This window comes from Pseudonaja textilis, chromosome 2 (assembly GCF_049901715.1).
Source record: "Pseudonaja textilis isolate UNSWEBS1 chromosome 2, rPseTex1.2, whole genome shotgun sequence".
NCBI lineage: Eukaryota > Metazoa > Chordata > Lepidosauria > Squamata > Elapidae > Pseudonaja > Pseudonaja textilis.
Window position 1 is genome coordinate 141,593,726 of NC_141991.1, and position 22,936 is coordinate 141,616,661.

Here is a 22,936-nt window from a genome sequence, read left to right on the forward strand (position 1 = left end):
TTTTTCCAAAACTTCATTCCATCATACATCCATTTCTATACTCTTTATTAATATAGCTCTACATTTCTCTGCAACTGTAATATCTCTTCCCTCGGTTGTTTTACTTTTACTCTTGCTTCTTTCCCTCCCTTCCTTATCCATTTTCTATGATCTATTTTTGATTCTACCAGATAATGGTGTATCTCACATTCAGAATGTCTCAGTTCCTCTATATTATTCAATAATTATTTCAATCTGCCATCATAAACAATCAAATCAATCATACTTTTAGCTTTAGTCACTTTTCCATGCCTATGTATGGATTGACATGCTTAAATCTTTTTTTTTCCTAAGAGGGCACTCATCAAATAATCGCCATGGCCATTCAATATTAGCTCTTCATTTGATTTTCTCATTCTTTCATATTTATTCATACCTCCTTACAAATAATTTCACCTGCCCCATCATTTCAAGAATGCTATCTAATTTTTCCTAAAACTCGTGTCCCATTGGCTAAATGATATAAGCAACGCAACATGTGACATATTACAAACATCACTCGAATTTATTCGAAGTTATGAATATAAATCCAGTCAGAAGCATATTTAAGACGGATAACTGTTGAACTTCATTAGTGTAATGTTGCATTTGATGTCCTTTTTCTTGTCACCTTTTACAACACAGCCATAAAGCAAAGAATCAAGATTGTTCTAATGTTTACAGAGTGCCCTCTACTGACTACAAATAGAATAAAATTAATGTATTCATGTGTCCTCTGAATCAAGTTTGTATCCTAGTGACTGAGTGGCATGAACATGTATTTTTCTTGGTAACAATACAAAAAAATGTATCTGTATCTTCTTTGCAGACTTCTTTTTGGCTTCTCAATCTGTATAAAACTATGGTAGTCTATGATGACTGTCCATCTAAGAAATTAAGTCTGACCTTGTTTTAGATTTTTCAGGTCAAAGTTGGCTAGGTGCTTCCCATTAGCTGGACAGATACAGAATACCCTGAAGCAAGTCTTCCAGTCCATGAGAGAAGATTAAAATACTTTCAGAGAAGTTCCAGGGCAAATTAGATTCCTTTTTTCTTCTGGTCATTAATCTGCCTGGATCACTCTGCTTTAAGCCATAGAACGTTGCAATTCTGTCTGCCAAACTGGGTCAGAAAAGATGATTCGGGGTCTTTGCAGTTTACTGTATGGTGCCTGCAAAAGTTCCAGGCATAATAAAACATCTACTTCAGATACCTAAGTTGGGATTCCATTTCAATGGGCCAAGTTGAGATATCTTGGATGGCTGCAGATAAATGAATGATGGTGAGGGCTGGAAAAGATATCTTCATGATCGATGAGAAGCTGGTGCCATTGTTGGTCAATTTTTTTAGTCTTAATGCCACTTCAAGGAATAGCAAGGTTTCTGCTGAAGAAATCAAAAGACTGGATTGTGAAAAAAGCGGGAAGAGAAAAGACACACAAAATGAAATATTATCCTTCTAAAATCCATTAGTAAGTTATACCACCCAGGATCCAAATTTCCCAAATGCAAGATAAACGAGCAAAGAATTGTCATAGTCTTTTAGTCATTTTGCAAACTGATTTGTCAACAGCTCATTGCCTATTTGTGAGTAAAGTACTGTTTTCTAAATTAAGAGTACACCAAGTATAACTTCACTGTTCAATTAGGTGACCTAAGTCAGTTCACTAATTATCTTCTAGGGCAGGGGTGTCAAACTTGTGTCATCATGTGACATATCGTGACTTTTCCCTTTGCTAAACTGGGCATGGCCAGCGTGTGATGCATCCTGCCCAATGGCCACAAGTTTGACAGCCCTGTTCTAGGGGGTATTTTACTTCAGACACATTGGTGATGTGAAAAAAACTGGGAAAGGTGGGAGGAAAGAGAAGAGAATGAGCACCAGAAGGGTGGATGGACTCAATTACAGTAGCAATGGCTGCTTCATTGGGAGATTTCAAGAAACAGGTTAGGGGTAGATCATCACAGGAAAAAAACTATCATTGTGGTCACTAGGAGTCAAAAACAACCCGAGAGCACATAATCATCAATCAATCAATCTAAAGAGTGCAATGCATGATTTCATCAATCCCAGTTGGTGAATGTAATGAAGTTCATCAGCTACTATTTTCCACCCATTATAAGAAATTCAATGCAGCAAAAATGCCCCCATGTGATATGCAGAATGTCTCGTCTTTTTGGTCCAACCACCACCTCTCAAGTTTCACAATGATACAATTTGGTCTTGGGGCAAGAGAATGATTGTTCAATTATATTTTTGACTCCTGTATCCCTTGTAGAGGGATAAGATATTGTTACTGCTTGTGTGACATTTATGTCAATTCTTTCAGCTTTTCTCACATCATGTCAATTGGCTGCTACAATGTGGGCAAGACATGCAATAAGTTAATTCTAGCTTTATATTATTTTATTTATGCATACACACATATACCAATGACTAATGCAAACATTTAGGGGCACCAACCTTACGTATTCAGTTTCACCTGGTCAGCACAGAGGAGAAATTTTTGGAGGTGTTCAGAACATTTGATTGAAGAACTCTGATTTGTCTTAAGGCACTCCTCAAATGCAATAAATGGTTCAGCACAATCTCGGCGAATCTTCTGAACAATTGGGCTACAATAAAACTCCCACAGATTTATAAATAAGAAAAAAAAATGGACAAAGAACAGTGCAGGAACTTGGCAAGTTGCAGTGGTTACACACAGAAATGATATGAAGTCTACAGGCAGGTAATGGAGCAAACATTCCTCAATTAATCAAAGCCAATTTCCCCACCAAGGCAAAACAGCACTCCACAGCCCAAGGGAACTTACTGGGATGATGTACATTTGGCCATGTCAAGTTTGAGTTGGTGACAGTCCAGCTGCCAGGAAGAAGGGTTAGCAGCCACACACCGGCCATATTGCTCGGTTTCTTTGTGGCAGTACCGCAAGGTTATTTCCAGAGCTGCCTGCCTGTTGAGAGAGAGAGGCAAGTTAAAAAAAAAAGCTGAATGTACACTCTGCCTTTCCACCACATAACGACAAAAAGAAATGAAAAAATGTTTTATAAAGTTTTACAGCATTATGAAAAACACATGGAAGTGGCCACTTCTGATTTAAACACTATTCAGTAGCTAGCCCACTCACCAAAAACTTGCCAGAACATAATTGGTTTCCCCTCCGTTGGGACTTCAAAACTTAGTTCTCTCTCTCTCTCTCTTTCTCACTCGAGCTATATTACACAGCCTTGTAACTTGCAGAGTTTTAAAGATAATGTATGTATTATTGCGTAAGTTTTCCTACATCATCGCCCACCATTTACTACCATGGGTTGTCAAGGTCACCAACTGAGACAGGTTTAAACGGAGACCAAGCATGGCTGCTACTTGTGATGACACTGTATCATCAGGTATTAAGTAGCAAGTACTGGAAACCCACTGCTAAAATGTCGCCATCTGCCGCTCTCCTGGTTTCGCAATCCGATCAGGTCTGCAGGCAACAAGTCACTGGGTTATGTGTACATTTATGTACAGTGATCCTGACGGTAAGTATTATGGATTGAAAGCTCTGCAGATGCAAGTTAAGGACCAAGGAAAAAAGAAAAACGGAGTTTCCCCTTAGATCAGAAAAAGAGCTTTGGTGCAGAGAAAACACACTCACATGCCGCACTCGACTCCGCAAAGCCACACTGGCTTCCTCCTTGTCCCCAACACGCATGCTCCCTCTCCACCACCGGGCCTCTTCTGCGCATGTTCAAACGAGCCGCGGCGGGGCGGAGCTTAAAACCCAGTCACCAGGACACGAGAGAACGCCTCACGGGTTTCGCGCACGCGCAGTTTGGAACGACGCGGTTGCTTCGCGGAGAGCCACGTGTATAGCTCATTCAAAAAGGGGCGTGAGGTTGGAGCGTTGGCTCCACCGGCTTTGCGAAGGCGCGACGCATGCGCACTTTTAACGCCCAGGCCGGGAGTATGCTCGCTCAACGCGCTTCATTGGCGCCTACCCCGGAAGTGGAAGGAAGCGAGACCGAAGCGAGCCGGTGGCGGCGGAGGTTCCCGGAAGAAGGATGGTGGCAACAGCGGAGGCCGGTCCCGGGCCGGGACCGGGAGACGAGTTGGTGCAGGACGTGATTCCATATCGGAGGCGGTCGCGTCTGTTATGGGGGACGGTGTTGCCCTTCTGCGTCCTGTACCCGCTCTGGCTGTGGGTTTGGGGGGCGAGCGCCTTCGCCTGGGCTTGGGGGTCAGCCGCCGGCACCGAGACCCCTGAAGCTGCGCTTCTTTTCCTCGCCGCCATTGGGGTCGTCCACCTTCTCACGGCTTTAGCCGGCCTGTGGAGCGTCAACGTCCACTGCTTGCTCTACTGCTGTTGGGTCAGTCCCGCGCCTGGGGGGGGGGAGCGGGGGACCCAAAGACCACGCGGGAGAGGGGCACGGAATGGCGGTGGGCGGGGGTATCGCCTTTGCGCAGACATTGGCATGGCTTTCTCTGCCTGGGGCTTCTGAGATCAGATCAGGGGAAGTGGGGAGAAGCAGTCTCCCACCCCCACACGCACCCTGAAGCTTTTCACAGGCTTTACAGGTGGTCCTCGACTTACAACAGTTCATTTAGTGACCGAAGTTACAACGGCACCGCAAACAGTGACTTATGACCGTTTTTCACACTGATGACCATTGCAGCATCCCCGTGGTCACAGGTGCTTTCCATTCAGATGCTTGACAACTGAACTCGTATTTATGACCATTGCTGTGTTCAGGAGTTGCTTTGCAACCTTCCGACAAGCAAAGTCAACGGAGAACCCAGATTCATTTAATGACCATGTTACTAATTTAAAACTGCAGGGATCCACTTAATAAAATAAGGTGAGAAAAGTGGTAAAATGGGACAAATTCACTAAACAAATTTTTCACTGAACAAATTTTGGGCTCAATTGTAGTTGTCAGTTGAGGACTATCTGTACTTTCTTGAAGAGGTCTAGAGAGATTCCTTGCACGGGGGCTCTGGACTCATTGATAAGATGGTCAAACTTTGCACTTCTCTCCTGATGGGCAGTGCAAAGGTACCAGGAGTCTTAAATCCAAATGCTGTTGAGACTGAAAGGTGAGAACAGCTGTAAAGCCTCATGGAGACACTGGGATTTTGCTTCTGTGTTGTGCTGCTACTTGAGGTTTTGTTATGAAAACAAATACGACACACTTGCTGAGGCATTGCTTTTGTTATGCTTACTCTTGTTTAATGTCCTGACTGTAATTTTTATGTGTTCAAGTTACAGTGAATAGCCTTCTTTTTGCATGTAAAGGCAGTTTATTCTACATACATAGATTGCTTATTTTGGAGTCTAGGAATGTAACAGAATGCAATAGGTAGTGGTCCTTTGAATTTTAATGAATGTAATTGCATTGGAAGTAAATCTGCTTGAGATTCTTTTGTTTAAACTCATTGATATGGATGGGATATTTTGGATTGCCCTTTTTTAAAAAAATGAAGCTTTTTTTAATGGTTGCATTTTTTAAAAGAATTTTTAGTTTTAGTCAAGATAGTTTTATTTAACATATTTTTAATATTTTTGTTAACTAGTGGCTTCCTCCAAGGAAAATAGGCTTGAGATCCACTCCACCCCCCCAGTACATTATTTTGAGAAGCTGTGGTTTCTTGATTTCCAAATGTGAGTGCTTGCTTATAAAAGGAAACAAGTAGTGATTCTATTAAAGTTTTGCACCTCTATGCAAAACAAAAGGGAAAATGTATCTGAGCACATCAGACATTTTCTTGGTTGAATTTGATTACCTATTGAATGACAATTTCTCACCTCTATTCCTTTTTAAAATTCTCTACAATATTTATCTTTCATGAACAATTGAGTATTCCCCAAATTTCCATTCATGGAAGACATATTTTTCTCTGGAAGAAAATTGAGTTTTCCAGAGCCCATCAGTATCAGCATATATCCAGTTTGGAAATTACATAATAACTGATCAAACTATCACAGTGACAAAGAGACTTAAAAGTAGATTTCTAGTTTCTCTTTTTTTGGAAAATTAATATAAATATAAATGCTGCTTGTGATTTTGCTGTGTTAAAGCTTCATTGCAGTAGTGGTTGGAGAAAAAAATTGTACAAGATAGGATGCTGGTTGTTCTTCTGGTAAAGATATATCTAATTTCTGGTAAAGATTAGATAATGTCAGATCATAGGATGTTCTACTTTGGTACTCATGATAATTTAATTATATCTGCCTCTTTAACAGGAATCATGTATTTACTTGCTGTCTTTAAAAGAGAATATGAAAAGGCTATAATTTACGGGTATATATTCAGTTTGTTTTCCCAAAAGTCCTAGTTTCAAAGTCACAGAGCAAAATCTGCCTATGACTGGAAAAGTAGTATTTATTGGAACGGCCAATATTGGTTAAAATGAATTGTTAGATTTCAGCAGTAGAACAACAGAGCAACTGGAATCATAATCTGAATTTAGTAACTAGATGAAAGGAGTGTTTGCTTTTAACAAAGCATGTACCATAATAGAATGTAGCTAACAGTGACTATGATCTTAGGATAGGTTGATTCAAAGAAAGATTATGAAGCTGTAGCTTTCTGCCTCTTATTGTCATTTGGTGGTGTTCCTCAATTATTTTCTCACCGGTAACCTCCTGCATTGTTTAGAAGACTTCTAAGCATTCCAGACAGGTCATTGTGCACAGTTCTTATTATTTGCAGGCCTAATGGAAGAAGCCTTCACTAAACTGTAACAAGCATCTACATATTGCTTTGCACAGTTGCTTTCTAGAATTGATACATTGCCATGGTTCATTCATTTTAAGTATTAATATGTTCTGTGTCTGATTATTCTAGAAATGTCAAAGGTAAATTGCAGTCTTCCATTAGTTATAATACAAAATATTAAGCCAAGAAATTCTTCAAACCCCCAAGCAAAATCAGTCGAAGCAAAAATTAAGACTTTTTTTTTTTTTAATCAGACAGTGCATGCAATAAAGTCATGGGGTAATACTTGAAGCTCATTTGTTTAATGCCTGATGGACCTCTTTTGAGGAAAGCGGTTCAGAAATGAGACACAACTGTAGAAACAGTTTCTCCCTGATGCTACTCACTTAGCCCAGGGCAGTGGTGGCGAACCTTTTCGGCACTGAGTGCTGAAATGGGAATATGCGTGTGTGTATACTGAAAACTGGAAGAGCAGCTCTCTGACACACACTGTGGGAGCGCTGGCACGCGTGGCGTAGGTTTGCCATCACGGCCCAGGGGATGCTATCTTTGATGAACAAAGGAGGGAAACTACAGGACTTCTTTGCAAGTGGCATGATTAATGAATCCTACAAAAAGAATGCATTATTTAAATTTCTACTATACAGAGTGAAACTTCTAAGGTAACTGGTATGGTAATTCATTACAGCTCAGTGGAAATAGTCAGTGAAAAATTTTGTATATACGTATACAAACAATGCAATTTGTATATGTATATTAATGAAATATTACAGTGAAAAGAATCTGCTTTAAATTTATGGTTAACAAAATTGCAAAGTCATAATAGAAAGCAAAATTTTTTAAAAAAAATTCTCCAGGATTTATCTTATTTTAGCATTGCTATGATCACATTCATTTCACTTAGCTGCATCAAATTTTTGCTTTACTGTAATGAGCCTCTTTCTAGTCATGTACTTTCTTCCGACAGCATCTTTTTCTATTTTGCACACACAAAGATTAACAGTGTCTAAAACTTCAAAGTGCAACTGCATGTGTGCTAGCCTTGTATTAACTGAATTTTGGGTGTGTTAAACATGATTTGATACCAATTTATGATTCACATTTAAACTGAATATTGCATTATTCAGACACACTAATTGCAACCAACCTATTTCAAGTTTAGATAAAACCAGTACAATTAATACAAATGTAGCTTTACCCCAAGTGCAGCTGTTTCCTCTCTCTTGTGGAGAAAATACTAAATATTGCTTGATTTGATCCAAGTTCTCAAGACTGATTGTTCAGACTATTTGTCTTTCAGGTGCGCAATCCAAGGAAAGCCACCTTGGCCAAAGTTGTGCCAACTCCGAATAATGGCTCCGCAGAACTGGTATCACTCCACCGAGATCAGGTGAGAAATTAAATAATGGTGTTAAATTGAGAACAGTTTCTTTTTCTCATCAATTTCTTATATCTCACTGCCATTTGACTGCAGATTTTGACAATACTTTGTGCAGAAAAAAAAAGATATCAAAATGTGGATCTGATCTCAAGTAAGATAGGTATGTGTACTTAATGGCTTGGATCCTGAATTCTCTTCACAAAAAAAGCTTATTTCAACCATCAAAGGATTTCTAATTTAAGGGAAGGAATACCTCACTATCCTACTTTCCTTTAAGATTCCTTCCCATCTGTAACACTTGCCTCAACAGATCACAATTGCAGTACCTACCATACTACTGGAACAATATTCGGGCGGTACCATGAGTTCTAAGTGCGAAAGATGTGAAAATGTATCTCCCCACTTTTCCAGTGATATTCTTTTGCCAACAGATACAAGCATTTGCTTTTACAAACATTAAATCTATTTGTGACTAGCAGCTTTATTCTTTTAAAAGCTGGGTTGTCTGCTGGGTTGTATCCCTTGCTGTAATGTTTATGTTTGCCTTGGCCTGTCGTAGCAGGGAGACCAGTGAGCAGCTTCCTCATAGTGTATCACAATGGCAGAAATCTCCAAACCGGCTCCATGTGCACAGAACGTTAATTTGTGTGTCCTTTCTAGGGAGAAGATGGAGAGGAGGTTCTTTCCTTTGAATTTCAAAAAATCAAATACTTTTGTGAGCTAAGTGAAAGCAAAAAATTCCTTCCTGTGGCATTTCCTGTGGAACACCCAATGCAGTATTATCAGAATGCTCGTGGTTACCAGGAAGATAAAGAAATCAAAGCAGCAGAAAAAAAATACGGCACCAACAAGTAAGTGGGACAAATATTTATCTGTAGCATTTATCATAAACCTCGTAAGACAGGAATATCTAAGCTCTTGACTACTGACTATTCAACTTAATTAGTGTATAGATATTGACAGCGTGTTGGTGATTTATTACCTAGCATTGATTGCCATATGGAAGAGAAGTTTCTAGTTAATAATTCACAATAGCAAAAAATAAATGAAATATTTTATTGCTCCTTACCGCACTTCTTCATTAAGCTGATGTGTTGCCTTTCCACATTTCCATCTATCTACATTAAAGTATATATCTGCCAAACATTTTCCCCTAACACTGACTTACAGTTCTATCATTTGTAAATTAACTAAGCTGAATGTAGATATTCAGCAGCCATGAGAGTAATTGCTCTCTATCTTGCCAAGATCACTTTTATTCCAATCTTATTTCCATTGCATGAGGTGGGTCTACGACAACTCTCCACGGCCAACTTGTTGTGCTCAACTTGCTTTGGCCAACTCATTACGGAACAACTCACGATAGCCAATTCGCCACGGGACAAAAGTTATATTAATATTGAAGAAATAGTGGAAAAGAATCCTTTAAGAAAGGATGCCAAAGGAAGGATAAAATGAAATGTGCATGACAAAAATTAAAATGTTTTTAAATTATTTTAAATAATTAAATTGGACTGTTGAATTGTCCTGCAGCAAGTTGGCCATGGTGAGTTGTCCCGCGGTGAGTTGGCTGTGGCGAGTTGGCCACACTGAATTGGCCATGGCGAGTTGGCCAAAGCAAGTTGTCCCATTCCAGTATGAGGTTGCATAAATCCTGAGCCCATTTTTATTCATTTTCCTGCCTTTCAACATTCCAAATAACTCATCTTTCCATCCTGTATGTCTGGAGGAATTTGTGGAAGAAAGCTCTTCACTTCGTTCATCCATCCCCTTATTACAAGCTGTTTTATCCCACTTAAAGACCCACTGTGTTCAGCCATGCCTTTGTAATTAAAAAAAATATTAGCTTTCTCAAAGGGTATAGATCTGCTTTCCTTAGCCAACTGTAGACACAATTTATCCCTTTATTGCCACTTTATAATTTTCTCATCTTAAAGGCTAAGCAAAACAAAAAAAAACCAAAACCCCTCAGTTGTCACAGCTGTATCCCAGTTTTTCTAAACTTGGCACTTTCAAAGTATTAATTAATTAATTAATTAATTAGTTTTTGTTCTTGCCCAGCATGCCGAATGTTGATGTGGACTGGGAATATGCCAGGATTTACAGCCACAATGTATATGAAGGTATCAGATTAGCCAGGGCTGCAGGAACAAATCAGTAGTGCAATTACATCACCCAGTAGGAAGAACTCAGAATCTGTCAAGAAAACTAAAACGGCAATTCTTGTTTTTCCTAATTATTTAATTATAGTTATTTCACTAAATATTGATAATTATCCACTGATGGTAAAAATTGGGGGTCTGACAATGACAACTAAGTAGCAGTCTTGGTTAAGTAGTGCCTGAAGTTTTAAAGTTCTGAGCTTTGAAGGACATTTGATGAAGCCAAAGTGAAAAGAGAAGCAAGTGAGAAATGGATAAAGAAAATGAAACGTTCAGAATCCGAAGCAGAAGTAGAGAATCTGTGATCCTCTTGACATTGTCATCTCTCCCAGAATACTGAAGGTTAAATGCAGCAGAACCGAAAGTTTTGCAAATTGAGTGGGCTCAAGAAAGGGCGAGTGCTAAAATGAACAAGGATTCTGCTTTTCACACAGGGCAGAAATGGTTGTGCCAGAATTCCTGGAACTCTTCAAAGAGAGAGCAACAGCTCCTTTCTTCGTCTTTCAGGTAACAAAAGCACAACATCAAGTGTCTTTCTTTTCTTTTTTGCTATTTGGTCTGTTTCTTAAATTGACAAAGGGGTAAGCAAAATGCTGCTGTCATTCAAAGCTGTTGATTCCCAGATCATTATGAGTGGCAGGCTTTTGGTTAATGCAATTGGCTGGCTGGTATGGACTTGTTCAGACATCCTCAGCAAAGAAAGTGGAAATATTAATGTTTGTGTTTATATAAACAGTTCATTGTGTCTCCTAGCTTCCCAAAAGTTGCTGAACTGTGTGATCCCTAAAATCCATTGATTCTGTTTTTCACAGGTATTCTGTGTGGGTCTGTGGTGCCTGGATGAATACTGGTATTATAGCGTCTTCACTCTTTCCATGCTGGTAGCTTTTGAAGCATCCCTTGTCCAGCAACAAATGAGGAACATGTCTGAGATCCGAAAAATGGGTAACAAACCCTACATGATCCAGGTAAGAAAGAGCAAAAGATGATGAGATTCAAGTAAAACTTGAAAGCTCCAGTGCTGCTGTCTCCTCCTCCCCCTCCAGCGCCCTCCCCCCTCCCCCCATCTGCAGAGATTCTAATGAACTGTTAGCTTTCAGAATACTGGAGGTCCCGTCGCTCAGGGTGATGTGAATAACAGTTAGTTGCTGTTCTTGTTAGAAAGAGGAGCTGTCAGGGAAAGCAGAGTGGTTGATATGTGGGGATTTCAATAGGACAGGAGCAGTTGCCAGAACCTTAGAAGCTAAGATAGAAAGGTGCTTAATTATCAATATCTTTTGTGTTTGTCATTCAAATCTGTACATTTTCCTCCCCTTCCAGTATTCCCTGGCTTCTAAGGCATCTCTTTCCATTTTTCTTGGCCTTGTAAAATGTATTGGTTTCTTCCGGGAAAACTATGATTCAATTTTGAATAAATATAGGAACAGGCTAAATTTACAAAGAAAGTGTATATTCATTCCACCCATTTTCTACTCTTACATTACATTATTTTTATTAACAACTTCTTTTGGTTAAATATACCATGAAAGTTACATAGGGTGGGTATTGCTTCTCCAGAGCCACTTCAATCCTGCCCGAGGATCAAAAATATTATTTTGCTGTCTCTTTATTTTTCAGGTTTACAGAAACAGGAAGTGGCGGCCAATTTCCAGTGATGAGATCATTCCAGGGGACATTGTTTCAGTCGGTAATAGAGGTTCCTTACTTGTTGCAAATAAACTACCTACCCTTTTCTATTTCAAAGGGTTGTTGGTTTTTGTCTGTATTCGGATACTCCTATATCTCAGTAAAACTGCCAGGTATCGAATGAGGATTAGGGCAGAAAGAAGTCTGTCCAGATCTGTGAGGCTACATGTTCTGATGTAAGCTGAATTTAGGCTAATATTGTTACTGAGAGGAAGAACTTGCTAGTAAAAATGTTCTTTTATGTTAAAAACTGTACTGAAGGTTTCCCCCCCACTCCCCGGTCATTCCTTGTGTAATTTTCCTTGTGAACTTGCAGAAGGTAGCATAGAAGAGGCAGAAAACATTTGGGTCTCATTGGAGAGACTCAGGAAGGCATATAACATACTAGCAAAACAGGATTGATATGCCAACAACCTTTTCTTGCTGTTCAATGAGAAAATCATCCTTCATTGGTGCTGCCTAGACAGGCTGAGCTCCACTAAGATGAGGAAGGAAGAACAGCTTGCAAGACCTTCACAATTCTTAGAGTAATCTAGATCCTGACTAAGTCCATTTTTTTCCTCCCAACTCCTTTCTGAGCATTCAACTTTTTTATTCCAGGCCGCTCTCCCCATGAAAACCTTGTACCATGTGACATGTTGCTGCTACGAGGAAGGTGTATTGTAGACGAAGCCATGTTGACCGGAGAGTCAGTCCCTCAAATGAAGGTTTGTGTCAGGGTTCCAAGTAATAGACCTATAGAAAGCAAAACTCTGAGGTGGGTAGGTTCCTCAAAGAATAGCTTTATTGGATATCTCATATTGGCATGTATCTGGTGAAAACCTATTCTGAAGGCTCCTGTGGTTTTCACTAATTAAAAGTTTGTAACTTTCTCAAAACAATCAGTCACATGGCCCAATCATGGCACTGTCTGGTGGCCTGGTGACATCACTCCGTCTTCCTCTACCCAGGTGTGAGGATGTCCTTGGTTCCCAAGAGGAAGTATTCTGTTTTGATTACCAGCTCTTTAAAATCCCCCCTCTCTATCCCTCAGCTCCAGTGTGGAAACACTAAAGCATCCAAGATAGCTTCACTCAGATCAGCTCCAAGATTGACAGTTTGCCTGTCAATGACTATAATTTGGTCAAGTAGTGTTGTCAGAATGCCATGCTGTACAAGCTGTTTCCTTGACCTAGAAATGGAGTCAGGATAAAGGGGAAAGAATGAAGTCAGGTAGACTGCAAGAATCATTGTAAAAGTGAAGAGAGAAAGAAAGAGACTAAACAATGATTTTGCACAAGTGTAAAGTATGTATTGAAGAAGATTATGAAGAAGTACCTTCTGATATTGGAAGAACCAATGTTGCCTATTGGTTGAAGGTGGGGAAATGACTAGGTTATATTCTTTCACACAGAGGAATTATTAAAACAAGGATAACTGCTAAATGTAATTACATTTAATTAGCTAAATGTAATTGAAATAATTGAGAATGCTGGATGATAGATAAATGGGATGGTTGTAATGCACAATTGTAATAAATAGGAGAAAATATGTTGGCATTTCATTGCTCATTTCTCATTGCAATTGAAATTAAAGTGAAAAATAGATTAAAATAGTTATTTCTCATCTTTACTTTTAAATACTCATACAGAATGGCATACATTAAGGAAAAATGTACAAAATACCCAAAACTGATACATCAGTAAAAATGCTTTTATATTAAGTAATATTAAATATTAGAACATCCTCCCGCCACATATATTAAAAATTCTTTGTCTCCCCATCTTGCATCTCTTCCAATTTTATAATGTTCTACATTCTTAAATTTTTCATATTAAATTATTCGGTTTTAATGTTTTATTATTTTGTTGTATTGATTAAATTGTACACCGTTTAATTCCCCTCTCTTAGGGAGGTGGCAAGTTAAAAAGTTCATTTTTATATATAAAAGCTGATCAAAGTAGAAAAGTTCAGACTCTCTTTGTATTGCTGTTTCCCCATGGAACTTAAAAATTATGCTTTGCTTTAGATCATAACCTCCCTGATTCTGGGACCAACTGTCATTTGAATAAGGATAATTCTTTTATTCTAGAAAATATGTGATTTGTGTAAGCAAAAATATAAAGAGAATTCAGCAAGGATTGGCTGCTTACAACTCTGCCTATCTCAGCAAATTTTGTGTTATTCGCTTATTGTTATTCGCTTCTGTTTTTTCCTACAGGAGCCAGTTGAGGATTTGGATCCTGATAATGTCCTGGATATGCAAGCGGATTCCAGGTTGCATGTCATTTTCGGGGGAACAAAAGTTGTGCAGCATATTCCACCACAAAAAGCCAGTACTGGCCTGAAACGTATGTAGCTACCAAAACTAGCGTGAACAAAATTGGGAGCATGGACAAGGGAAGAGATGGGCGGGGGGTCAATAAATTATAATTTCCCTTAGAAAAACATTTTTCTAGAATATTGTACTCATATAGTGCTTCTCAGATCACTTTTGTCAGATTCTGAGAAAGAGTAGTGCAACATATTGACTGAATTTACTGATACAGCTAGTCCAAGCAGGCTCTTTTCTTCAACTTATAAGTTCTGCCTTTTTCATTTTGCATAACTGCCATAGTGTTCACCTTTGCTGAGGGGTATTTATCCAAATTCCCCATTTAAACTTTATAGAGCTGTTTTATAGAAATATACAATATTTTCCTTTCTCCCTTTTGCAGCTGTTGATAATGGGTGTGTGGCCTATGTTCTGAGGACAGGCTTTAATACTTCTCAGGTAAGAACCTCTGTGCTTTTGCATGAAAGCAGGCATGCGTCTTCATCCTGGGGTTCATTTCTCCAGCTCAAGGAGCAAAACTTGTAATTCAGAGCTCATGATTCTGTCTGATTAACTTACAAATCTAAGACACGTATCTCTACTACCCAAAGTCCTTTAAAAATAGAACTCAAAGCAAAGATGAAATTGTGACGGTGTGATTGCTCTTTATTTTAAAGAAAGCCAATTGTCTGAATAAATACGGAACAGTTTTCAAGTCTTCCATCTGCTTTCTACTATTCTGTGTTATTTATGTTTAATTTGATGCCTTTTAAATTCCTAAACCTTAATAAAATGTTTCTTTAAACATTAGGGTTTTAAGTGGTTAGATTTGCTGACAGGGTTTTGATAGCCAAAGTACGTTGACTTTTTTTGAGTGGGGGCATAATACTGCAGGGAAGGAAATTCCACAATTCCGTGAGTTGCAGTTCAATATGTCTACAGTACTCTAAAATGGGGAACACTTCTTTGAGAATTTAGATATTAGTCACATTTTTTGTTCTATTCTGTCAATAATTTCTCTGAAGTAGCAGACTAATTATTCTTCCTCTCTCTGTCTTAGGGGAAGCTCTTACGTACAATCCTCTTCGGGGTGAAACGGGTAACTGCCAACAATTTGGAAACTTTCATCTTTATTCTTTTTCTCCTCGTCTTTGCCATTGCTGCTGCAGCCTACGTATGGATCGAAGGTAAATTTGGGCCTCTGTAATAAAGAAGAGAATATATAGCATCAGTAGGAATGGCAAGGGTGTTGATGAGGTACAAAAAGGGATACTCAATTAGAATGGCTGCATTATTAAAGAGATAGATGTCTTATTGATCTGGTTGCTTTATGGAAGAGATTGGTTGTTCTTTGCTGGATTCCACAGCATTGTAGCACATCCTTGTACTAAAGAGCAAGAAGGAATTTTAAAAAGAAACAATATTCTTGATACATTTCAAGATTGATTATCAAGGGAAAAAATTCAGTTGTTTATTCTTCAAAAGGTTCAGTATCATGCAGATATTCAGTAGATAGTCTCGTCTGTAGATTGAGGTCAGAAGATAATTGATTTCCCCTCATGTACTTATTGTTTCATTGTGCCCCCTAGCATGTGTTCTGGGACTTAATCATCTTAGTGAATTGTGCAGCCATGATATGTAAATGTGTATCTCTTGTTTCTCTTTCCAAGGCACTAAAGACCCCAGCAGGAACCGTTACAAGCTCTTTCTGGAATGTACTTTAATACTAACCTCGGTTGTTCCCCCTGAACTTCCCATTGAGCTTTCCTTAGCCGTCAACACCTCACTCATTGCTCTTGCCAAATTATGTAAGTTCCAAGACTCATGGGAGAATGAGAATGCAAACTTTGAAAGTGTTAAAAGTTTTAAAGACAATGATATTTGTGTTTCTGGGAAACACCCGTCTTTTATACTAATTTTTTTGCTTATTGACTTGATGGGCTGGGACATTGTGGTTTGTGATACTGCAGCCTTAAATGTAAAAAAAATGTGGTTTGTAAAACTATTAGCAAACTGTAAAGAGCTTTCAAGTATTTCCATTTAAATAATGAGTCTCGAACCAATCTTCCAAAACTTCAAAAAGGATTTATTGGGAGTTAAAAAGTCCGGCACTGCCTGGGTGTAGCCGACTCTGAGACACATAATTCATTGTCACCCTCGACCCAGGTTTTTCCCCCACCCCCTGTGTGTATCATAATTCATATTCTCCAATGGGACACATCCATAGCCAAGAGTCATCAATCATGCTCTCCAGTTAGAATTTTGTGTGGCAGAAACTTTGGTCACCTAGTTACTATTTTTGAAAACATTTATGGAATGCATTTTTGGTTTGTAAGCTGCCACACTGCTCCCCCCTCCCTTTCTGTTGTCAACTCTTAAAAGACCATAAAAATATTTTATGAGTTGACATTCTTCTCTGCTCAATTCCTTCTTTCATTTTTGGGGAATTGAAATCATACTGGCCATAATTTTCAGTTTGTCTTATGTGGTGGCCTGGGTTCATTCAGATACATAGGGCGGAGCTATTTTTAAATTTGTAAATACAATGTGAATGAGGGGGGAGTGGATAGAGGGTATTTATAAAAAGTAAAGAAACGTCAGATTTTTATTATTGCACGCTCACCTGTACCTGTCTTTTGTCTCTTGCAGATGTTTATTGCACAGAGCCATTCCGCATCCCCTTTGCGGGCAAGGTCCAGATTTGCTGCTTTGATAAAACTGGCACACTCACCAGTGACAACCTTGTGGTGAGAGGTGTGGCTGGGCTTAGGTAAATCCAGGCTGAGGGAAGCCAAGTTGTTTGGAATTTATTTCTGCTCTTGCTTGACTTGCCCACGGTTTCCTTTTCGTAATTTTGTAGTTTCCTGATGCTAAAGAGATCATAAAGAGATAGGATCACAGGAATTAGTTGTGTTTAAGTTGGGGAGCCAATTGTTTGAGGCTGTGGCCTTTTGATCTTATTGTAGAGAGGGGAAAGAAGTGACACCTGTGTCGGACATTCCAGTTGAGACTCATCGGGTCATTGCCACATGTCATTCCTTGATGCAGCTGGATGATGGGACACTGGTGGGTGACCCACTGGAGAAAGCCATGCTAACTGCTGTGGAATGGACTCTGACAAAAGGTAGGCTGGATTAGCTCCTGGGTGCCCTAAACCAGCTTTTCCTGCTCTCTGTTTTTATAAGACCACCGGCATTTTACAGAAACGTGGTAGATTTTCTGAGTCGCAAGGAACTAAGAATGTAAATGCCCATATCTGTTCTATGATAATAGACTTCATTTGGGCAGTATACAGAGAATTATGTCTCAAACATGCAAAATAACTTGGTTTTTTTTTTTTAAAAAAATGGGTTGTTTGCATTTTCGTTGTTGGAATTTATTAATTTTAATCCTACATTATCAGCACAGAGTCACTTTGTAAACTCAGTGGCCACATAAATGGTAACTGGGAAAGGCACAGTAGGTGGACGTTGAACATAATATCCCATTGAGTTATCCATGGTGAGCTTTCCTCTGGCAAGAAAAACAAGCAGGAGAAATGATTGCTATCTAAATGGTGTACTTGATGGGTCCTGTGTTAAAAGTAACCCCGAAAGCAACTTTTCAAGATTTAAGAGATGCCCACAAAAGTACAGTTGCCTGTTCAAACATCTGTTATTGTAAGAGCTTTTTGAGCTCAACTTTATATCTTTCCTACTTTCCCTTTACAAGTTTTTAATGAATAAAAATTAAAAAACTTCTCCCTTAATTTTATGCCACAAGATCCCTTCCCCTGGAATGTATTATTGCTGAGAACCAAATCAGATATGCAATTCTGATCCTAGTCGATTTAGACATATTTCACAGTTTTATTATCAAAAAATAAAAATAAACCTTTTCTCTATCTCTTTCCTTATGCAAAAAAAGGGTTTTGCAATGTAAGTGAACCAACACATGGAACTATATGGTTTTCCCAATATAGGTGTGTACATTGCAAAACGTTACATCTATCACAACCAGTTCACCTTGCGGAATATTCAAATCACCAGTTGCACACCCTTCTCCCTTATTATAATGGAGCTAGCAATATCACTCTAGCAAAACCTACTGATTTAAATTTCCTGCTGATCATGTGGTTGTCCTTAGATGCCTCCACATTTGCCTTTTTTTTTTTTTTGAGGGAGGGTGGCTATGTGCCCTTAAGTCCGTTTTTGAATCCTAATGACTGCCTGCAGTTTTCTTAGCCATGTTTTTCAGAATTGGTTTGCCCTTGTCTCCTTCCTAGGGCTAAAAAAAAGTGTGGCTAGCTCAAGGTCACTCAAGCTGGCTTTGCGCCCAAGGCAGGACTAGAACTCAAGATGTTGTGGTTTCTAAACTGATGCCTTAACCACTACACCAAATTCTATGGATTGCTGCCTGAATTCCTGCCGCTCTTGATTCTGGAGAGTCTGCAGCACACTGAATATGTTTGATGGGTCTGGGATGCCCAGTCTCTGGGAGCACCTCTGCTCCTATAAAGGGATTCCATGATAGGGTCCCATGGTTGAAGAAGGGGAGGAGGTGTGCTCCTGACATTTGGATAAACGGTACAGAAAAGGGGCTCCTTTTGTCTCCAAACCCTCCCCCCACCCCGGAATCCAAAGGGAAGGTTACCGCTTGCAATGTTGAACCCTTTCAGGATTTCCCGATCTCTTTGTTTCCAGATGAGAAAGTTTTCCCCCGAAGTATTAAAACTCAGGGACTGAAAATTCACCAGCGCTTTCATTTTGCCAGTGCCCTGAAAAGAATGTCGGTCTTGGCTTCCTATGAGAAAGTCGGTTCCACTGATCTGTGTTACATTGCCACTGTGAAAGGGGCCCCGGAGATGCTGCATAAAATGGTGAGCTCTTGTCTGCAAATTCCTTCCCTGTGGGCATGTTGTTGTGGTGGTTTTCAAAGGCGGCTGTAAGGGATTTCAAAAGACATGAAACAGTATATACATTTCAATAAACATTTTTTTTTTCACGTTGTGAATGGGCCAGGACAGAACAGAATGAGCTGGAAGGAACCTTGAAAGTTTTCTAGTTCATCCCCTTGCTCAAATAGGAGACTTTATACCCATGATGGCGAACCTATGGCACGCGTGCTGGAAGTGGCATGCAGAGCCACTTCTGCCGGCACGCGAGAGGTCGCCTGGAAGAGGTCCACTGTGCATGTGCGCACGCACCACCGCCCAACAGCTGATTGTCGGGTATCTGGTATGCATGTGTGGGAGGTGCGTGTGTGGGGATCTTGCACACATGTGCAGAGATGTGCGGCGCGCGGGGGTCTTGCACGCATGTGCAGTGGGGGTATGGCAGCTCGCATTGCCTTCTGGGTGCTGGCTTGCACATGCAATTTTCGGTACAGGAGCCAAAAAAGGTTAGCCACCACTGTTCTATACCAGAGCTGTCAAACTCCCGGCTCACAGGCCAGATGCATCACGTGTTGGCCACGCCCACACCTAATTGCGCGAAGGGGGGGAAAGTCCTGATATGTCACGTGACGCCGCCATGACATCGTGAGTTTGACACCCTTGCTCTATACCATTTCAGACAAGTGGCTGTCCAGTCTCTTCTGGAAAGCCCCCAAATGAATTGACTAACCATTAACCAGTGGATCCATTAATGGGATTTAATTAATTACACGCCCATGAAGTTGATGCCTCAAATGCATGCAAATCTGAGTTGCTTTGGCATGGGAGATTCTTAACAGCTTGAATAGCTGCACAAAGAAGCTTGCATTTGTTGCATGCGCCTAATTGCTGATGATACTTTCGTTGGTCAGACCAAATAGGGTTGGGAAAGAAAACTCCACCTATATAGCCTTGCCACATACAAGTGGAGAAAGCTGTGTAATTACCACAGAAAATTATAGCGTGTACATTTCACCTCCGCCCATGTTTCCATTTGAATGGTCATCCGTTTTAATTGTGAGAACATTTTTCCAAGTCTTGGAAAATAATTTTTAGAATACTGTGATGTAATATTAGATGGGAACAGAATGAGAAGAAAGTCTTGGATTTACTTACCAGATTTGGAATGTGATTGCAAGTAAGTTAAGAGTTGCATTCAACGATCAGCTGTGCTGCAATACTCTGGAAAGGAGAATAAGATGGAGGCAGTGTTGCACTGCTGGTTACTCCAGTATCTGATTTGCTATGATGACTCTTAATTTGAATAAACTATGAATAAATCTTCATATGCTTTATATTCTGCCTTTCTACCTCAGTTAAATGCAACTTCCTTAGCTACTGAGAGACGAATCCTTCATAAAGTTGATAATGCCTTTTCATAAAGCCAACTAAACTAGTGTCTGTTGCACATTATCATTATGTCCTCTTTTTTTTTTCAAAGAGGACATAATGATAATGTTGTATTCTATTATATTTATTAAAATGCATAGTTGCTTTTCAGGACCAGACTTTTTTTTCAGAACAGGGTAGACTAATTAACAAACAGTGATCCGAGTGTCACAAGGCTTATTTTTCAGGGTTAGCTGAAAGGATGTAGATTGGCGTTCTATTAAACGCGCCTATGATCCACAGGTACCTGATAAAGGTAGACCTTGACTTATGACAGGTCTTGCATTTACAACCCTCACAGCACCCCAACCATGCAATGTCCCAGGATCTTGTGATTTGCAACAACTTTCCCAGTCAGCTTCTGAAAAGCAAAATCAATCAGGGAAAGCCAGATTCACTTAACCAGCTGTGGCGTTTTACTTAACAACTATGGCAAAAAAAAAAGAAGAAGAAGGTAAAATCAGGTGGCAACTCGCTTCCTTTTCTTACCAGCAGAAATTCTCGTCCCAGTTGTGGTTGCAAGTCGAGGACAATCTGCATTTCTCCATTTGATCAGTTAACTCCTATTTTGTATGGTAAAGCAGAGCAGGTACCTCCAACACTCCCGGTACCCTCCAGCTGTGTTAGGACTATTGCTCCAGTATCCTCAACCATAATCATTGGCTGCAAATTTGGCTGCCATAATGCCAACCTACCCAGAAGGATGCCTGTTTGGAGCAATATAACATTGGCTAAATCTCCTTTTTCTTGTCTGGGTGTCCAGTCTGGAGGACCCTGAACTTCCAGCACATGCTGGAAGTCTCTTTTGCATCCCATAGTGACATGTGTGCCTTTCCTATGTGAACGCAAATGTGAGTTGGCGTAGTGATTTTTCTTTCAGCAGTCTTTTATTGTAATGGTTGTTGTCTTTTTGTGCAGTTCTCTCAGTGTCCAAGTTCCTATGATGCTATTCACACAGAGATATCACGTGAGGGAGCCAGAGTTTTGGCCCTTGGCTACAAAGAATTGGGGCACCTCACTCATCAGCAGGTAAGCTTCAAATCTTCCCCCACAGCTCGTATGTGCCGTAAGATACATCAATGCTCTGGGAGATACAATCGATGAATGATACTGTGACTAACTCAATAATCCCTTTAGATTTATAGGTAATGGCTTACAAGCTCCTTTTTTTAAGCGGGGTATTCTTTCCATTTACTTCACACTTGGGGTGGGGAGGGAGACCAATGGGAACGACCAACTTAACTGAATTATTCCATTTTCTTCTTGGTAGCAAACCATCCTCTGCATATTCTGAAGGTCTCATTGAAGACTGAGAGAAGAGTAAAGCCTGTCGGTGCCTCCTTTCTTAGCGCGAAGCCCAACCTCTCTCCTCTAATCGGGGGAAAGAACTACAGAATTCTAAATAAGCAGGGGGGAGGCCACTTCTCATTCATGTGGCAAATTTATGATGAAGTCTGCTTTTGAGAGGCAGGTGGGGGTGGCTTAGGCGGTATTGTGATCAGTGGTGGGATTCCTCCAGTTTGTACTGGTTCGAATGAAGGGATTGTTAAATGACCCCACCCTCGCTATCAAATTCGATCCACTGCATTGCAATGGAGAAACGAGCAAGGGAAGGAGAAGGCTGCTTTCGTCCTTCCCTTGTGCTGGCCGCTCCGTTTCCTATTTCTCCATTGTAGCACAGCTCCCAGGATCCACTTTGATAGCCGTGGTGGTGTGGTGGTGGTAATTTAACAACCAGTTCCCCCAGGGTCATGTTGGCTGTCATGGGAGCCTCATCCTGCAGGTGCGGTGGAGATGGGCCATGCCTCCCACAACAGTCAACCTGACCCTGGACAAACCGCTTGTTAAATTATTTGAATCCCACGACTGATTGTGATGCTGCTGTACTCAAAAGGCCAGTGGCACAGTTGCCACTTGGAAAATTGCTCTGATGCATGAGGCACAACGGAGAGGGTGAGGGAATTAGAAAGAGCCCAAGAGGGTAAAATAATAAGCTGTAGAAGTGCAGGCAACATGGCCTTGGATAGCAAAGCCTTTCTTAAGGGCAGGGGGTACGGTCTGCTGTTGCTATAGACCAGACAGCAAGCAATAGGGAGAAAAGCAAGCAAAGAAAAAGCATGAACGGAGCAAATGGTGTGAATTAGCTTCCTCAGTATGTTAAGAATGTTCTGTGATATGAACCCTCCTAAATTGCGAGGCACTGCAAAGTGTAGACTGAGAACTAAACCTGAGGACAGATGGTTTCCAGTGAATTTAAGGAGCAGAGGATAGACTAGAGAAAAGCAGGAGTGGGAAAGAGGGCAGTTGTATTGGAATGGGTTGTTCTAGGAAGAGGGCCTATTGGCAGAGTTTGTATTCATGCATTATGTTATGGTGTGGTTTGCTTTGTTG

General features: G+C 40.2%; 2 protein-coding genes across 2 annotated transcripts in view; one reads left to right on the forward strand and one right to left on the reverse strand.

Moving 5' to 3' along the window:
- CHCHD5 (coiled-coil-helix-coiled-coil-helix domain containing 5) lies at positions 1-3,718 on the reverse strand. The gene is made up of 4 exons (XM_026713826.2): positions 3,662-3,718; positions 2,834-2,974; positions 2,482-2,633; positions 1-1,400 (listed from the first exon to the last, which is right to left on the reverse strand). Coding segments are annotated over exons 1-3 (294 nt in total). The 5' UTR covers positions 3,664-3,718; the 3' UTR covers positions 1-1,400; position 2,482.
- A 284-nt stretch (positions 3,719-4,002) lies between these two features.
- The window catches only part of ATP13A1 (ATPase 13A1), a 31,897-nt gene continuing 12,963 nt past the window's right edge, over positions 4,003-22,936 (forward strand). Inside the window, exons 1-15 of the mRNA XM_026713819.2 lie at positions 4,003-4,373; positions 8,023-8,112; positions 8,764-8,954; positions 10,700-10,772; positions 11,078-11,233; positions 11,883-11,952; positions 12,552-12,658; positions 14,152-14,281; positions 14,648-14,703; positions 15,305-15,431; positions 15,915-16,052; positions 16,894-17,014; positions 17,211-17,368; positions 18,927-19,102; positions 21,464-21,574. Coding sequence (XP_026569604.1) covers positions 4,068-4,373; positions 8,023-8,112; positions 8,764-8,954; positions 10,700-10,772; positions 11,078-11,233; positions 11,883-11,952; positions 12,552-12,658; positions 14,152-14,281; positions 14,648-14,703; positions 15,305-15,431; positions 15,915-16,052; positions 16,894-17,014; positions 17,211-17,368; positions 18,927-19,102; positions 21,464-21,574 — 2,010 coding nt within the window. The 5' untranslated portion in view covers positions 4,003-4,067. The remainder of the gene's footprint in view (positions 4,374-8,022; positions 8,113-8,763; positions 8,955-10,699; positions 10,773-11,077; positions 11,234-11,882; positions 11,953-12,551; positions 12,659-14,151; positions 14,282-14,647; positions 14,704-15,304; positions 15,432-15,914; positions 16,053-16,893; positions 17,015-17,210; positions 17,369-18,926; positions 19,103-21,463; positions 21,575-22,936) is intronic.

Bases quoted from the DNA above. Each gene is read 5' to 3' on its own strand.
- CHCHD5 (XM_026713826.2), bottom strand. The intron at 2,634-2,833 runs GTAAGTTCCCTT...GTTTTATTGTAG, and splicing joins GCCAAATGTACATCATCCCA to CCCAATTGTTCAGAAGATTC.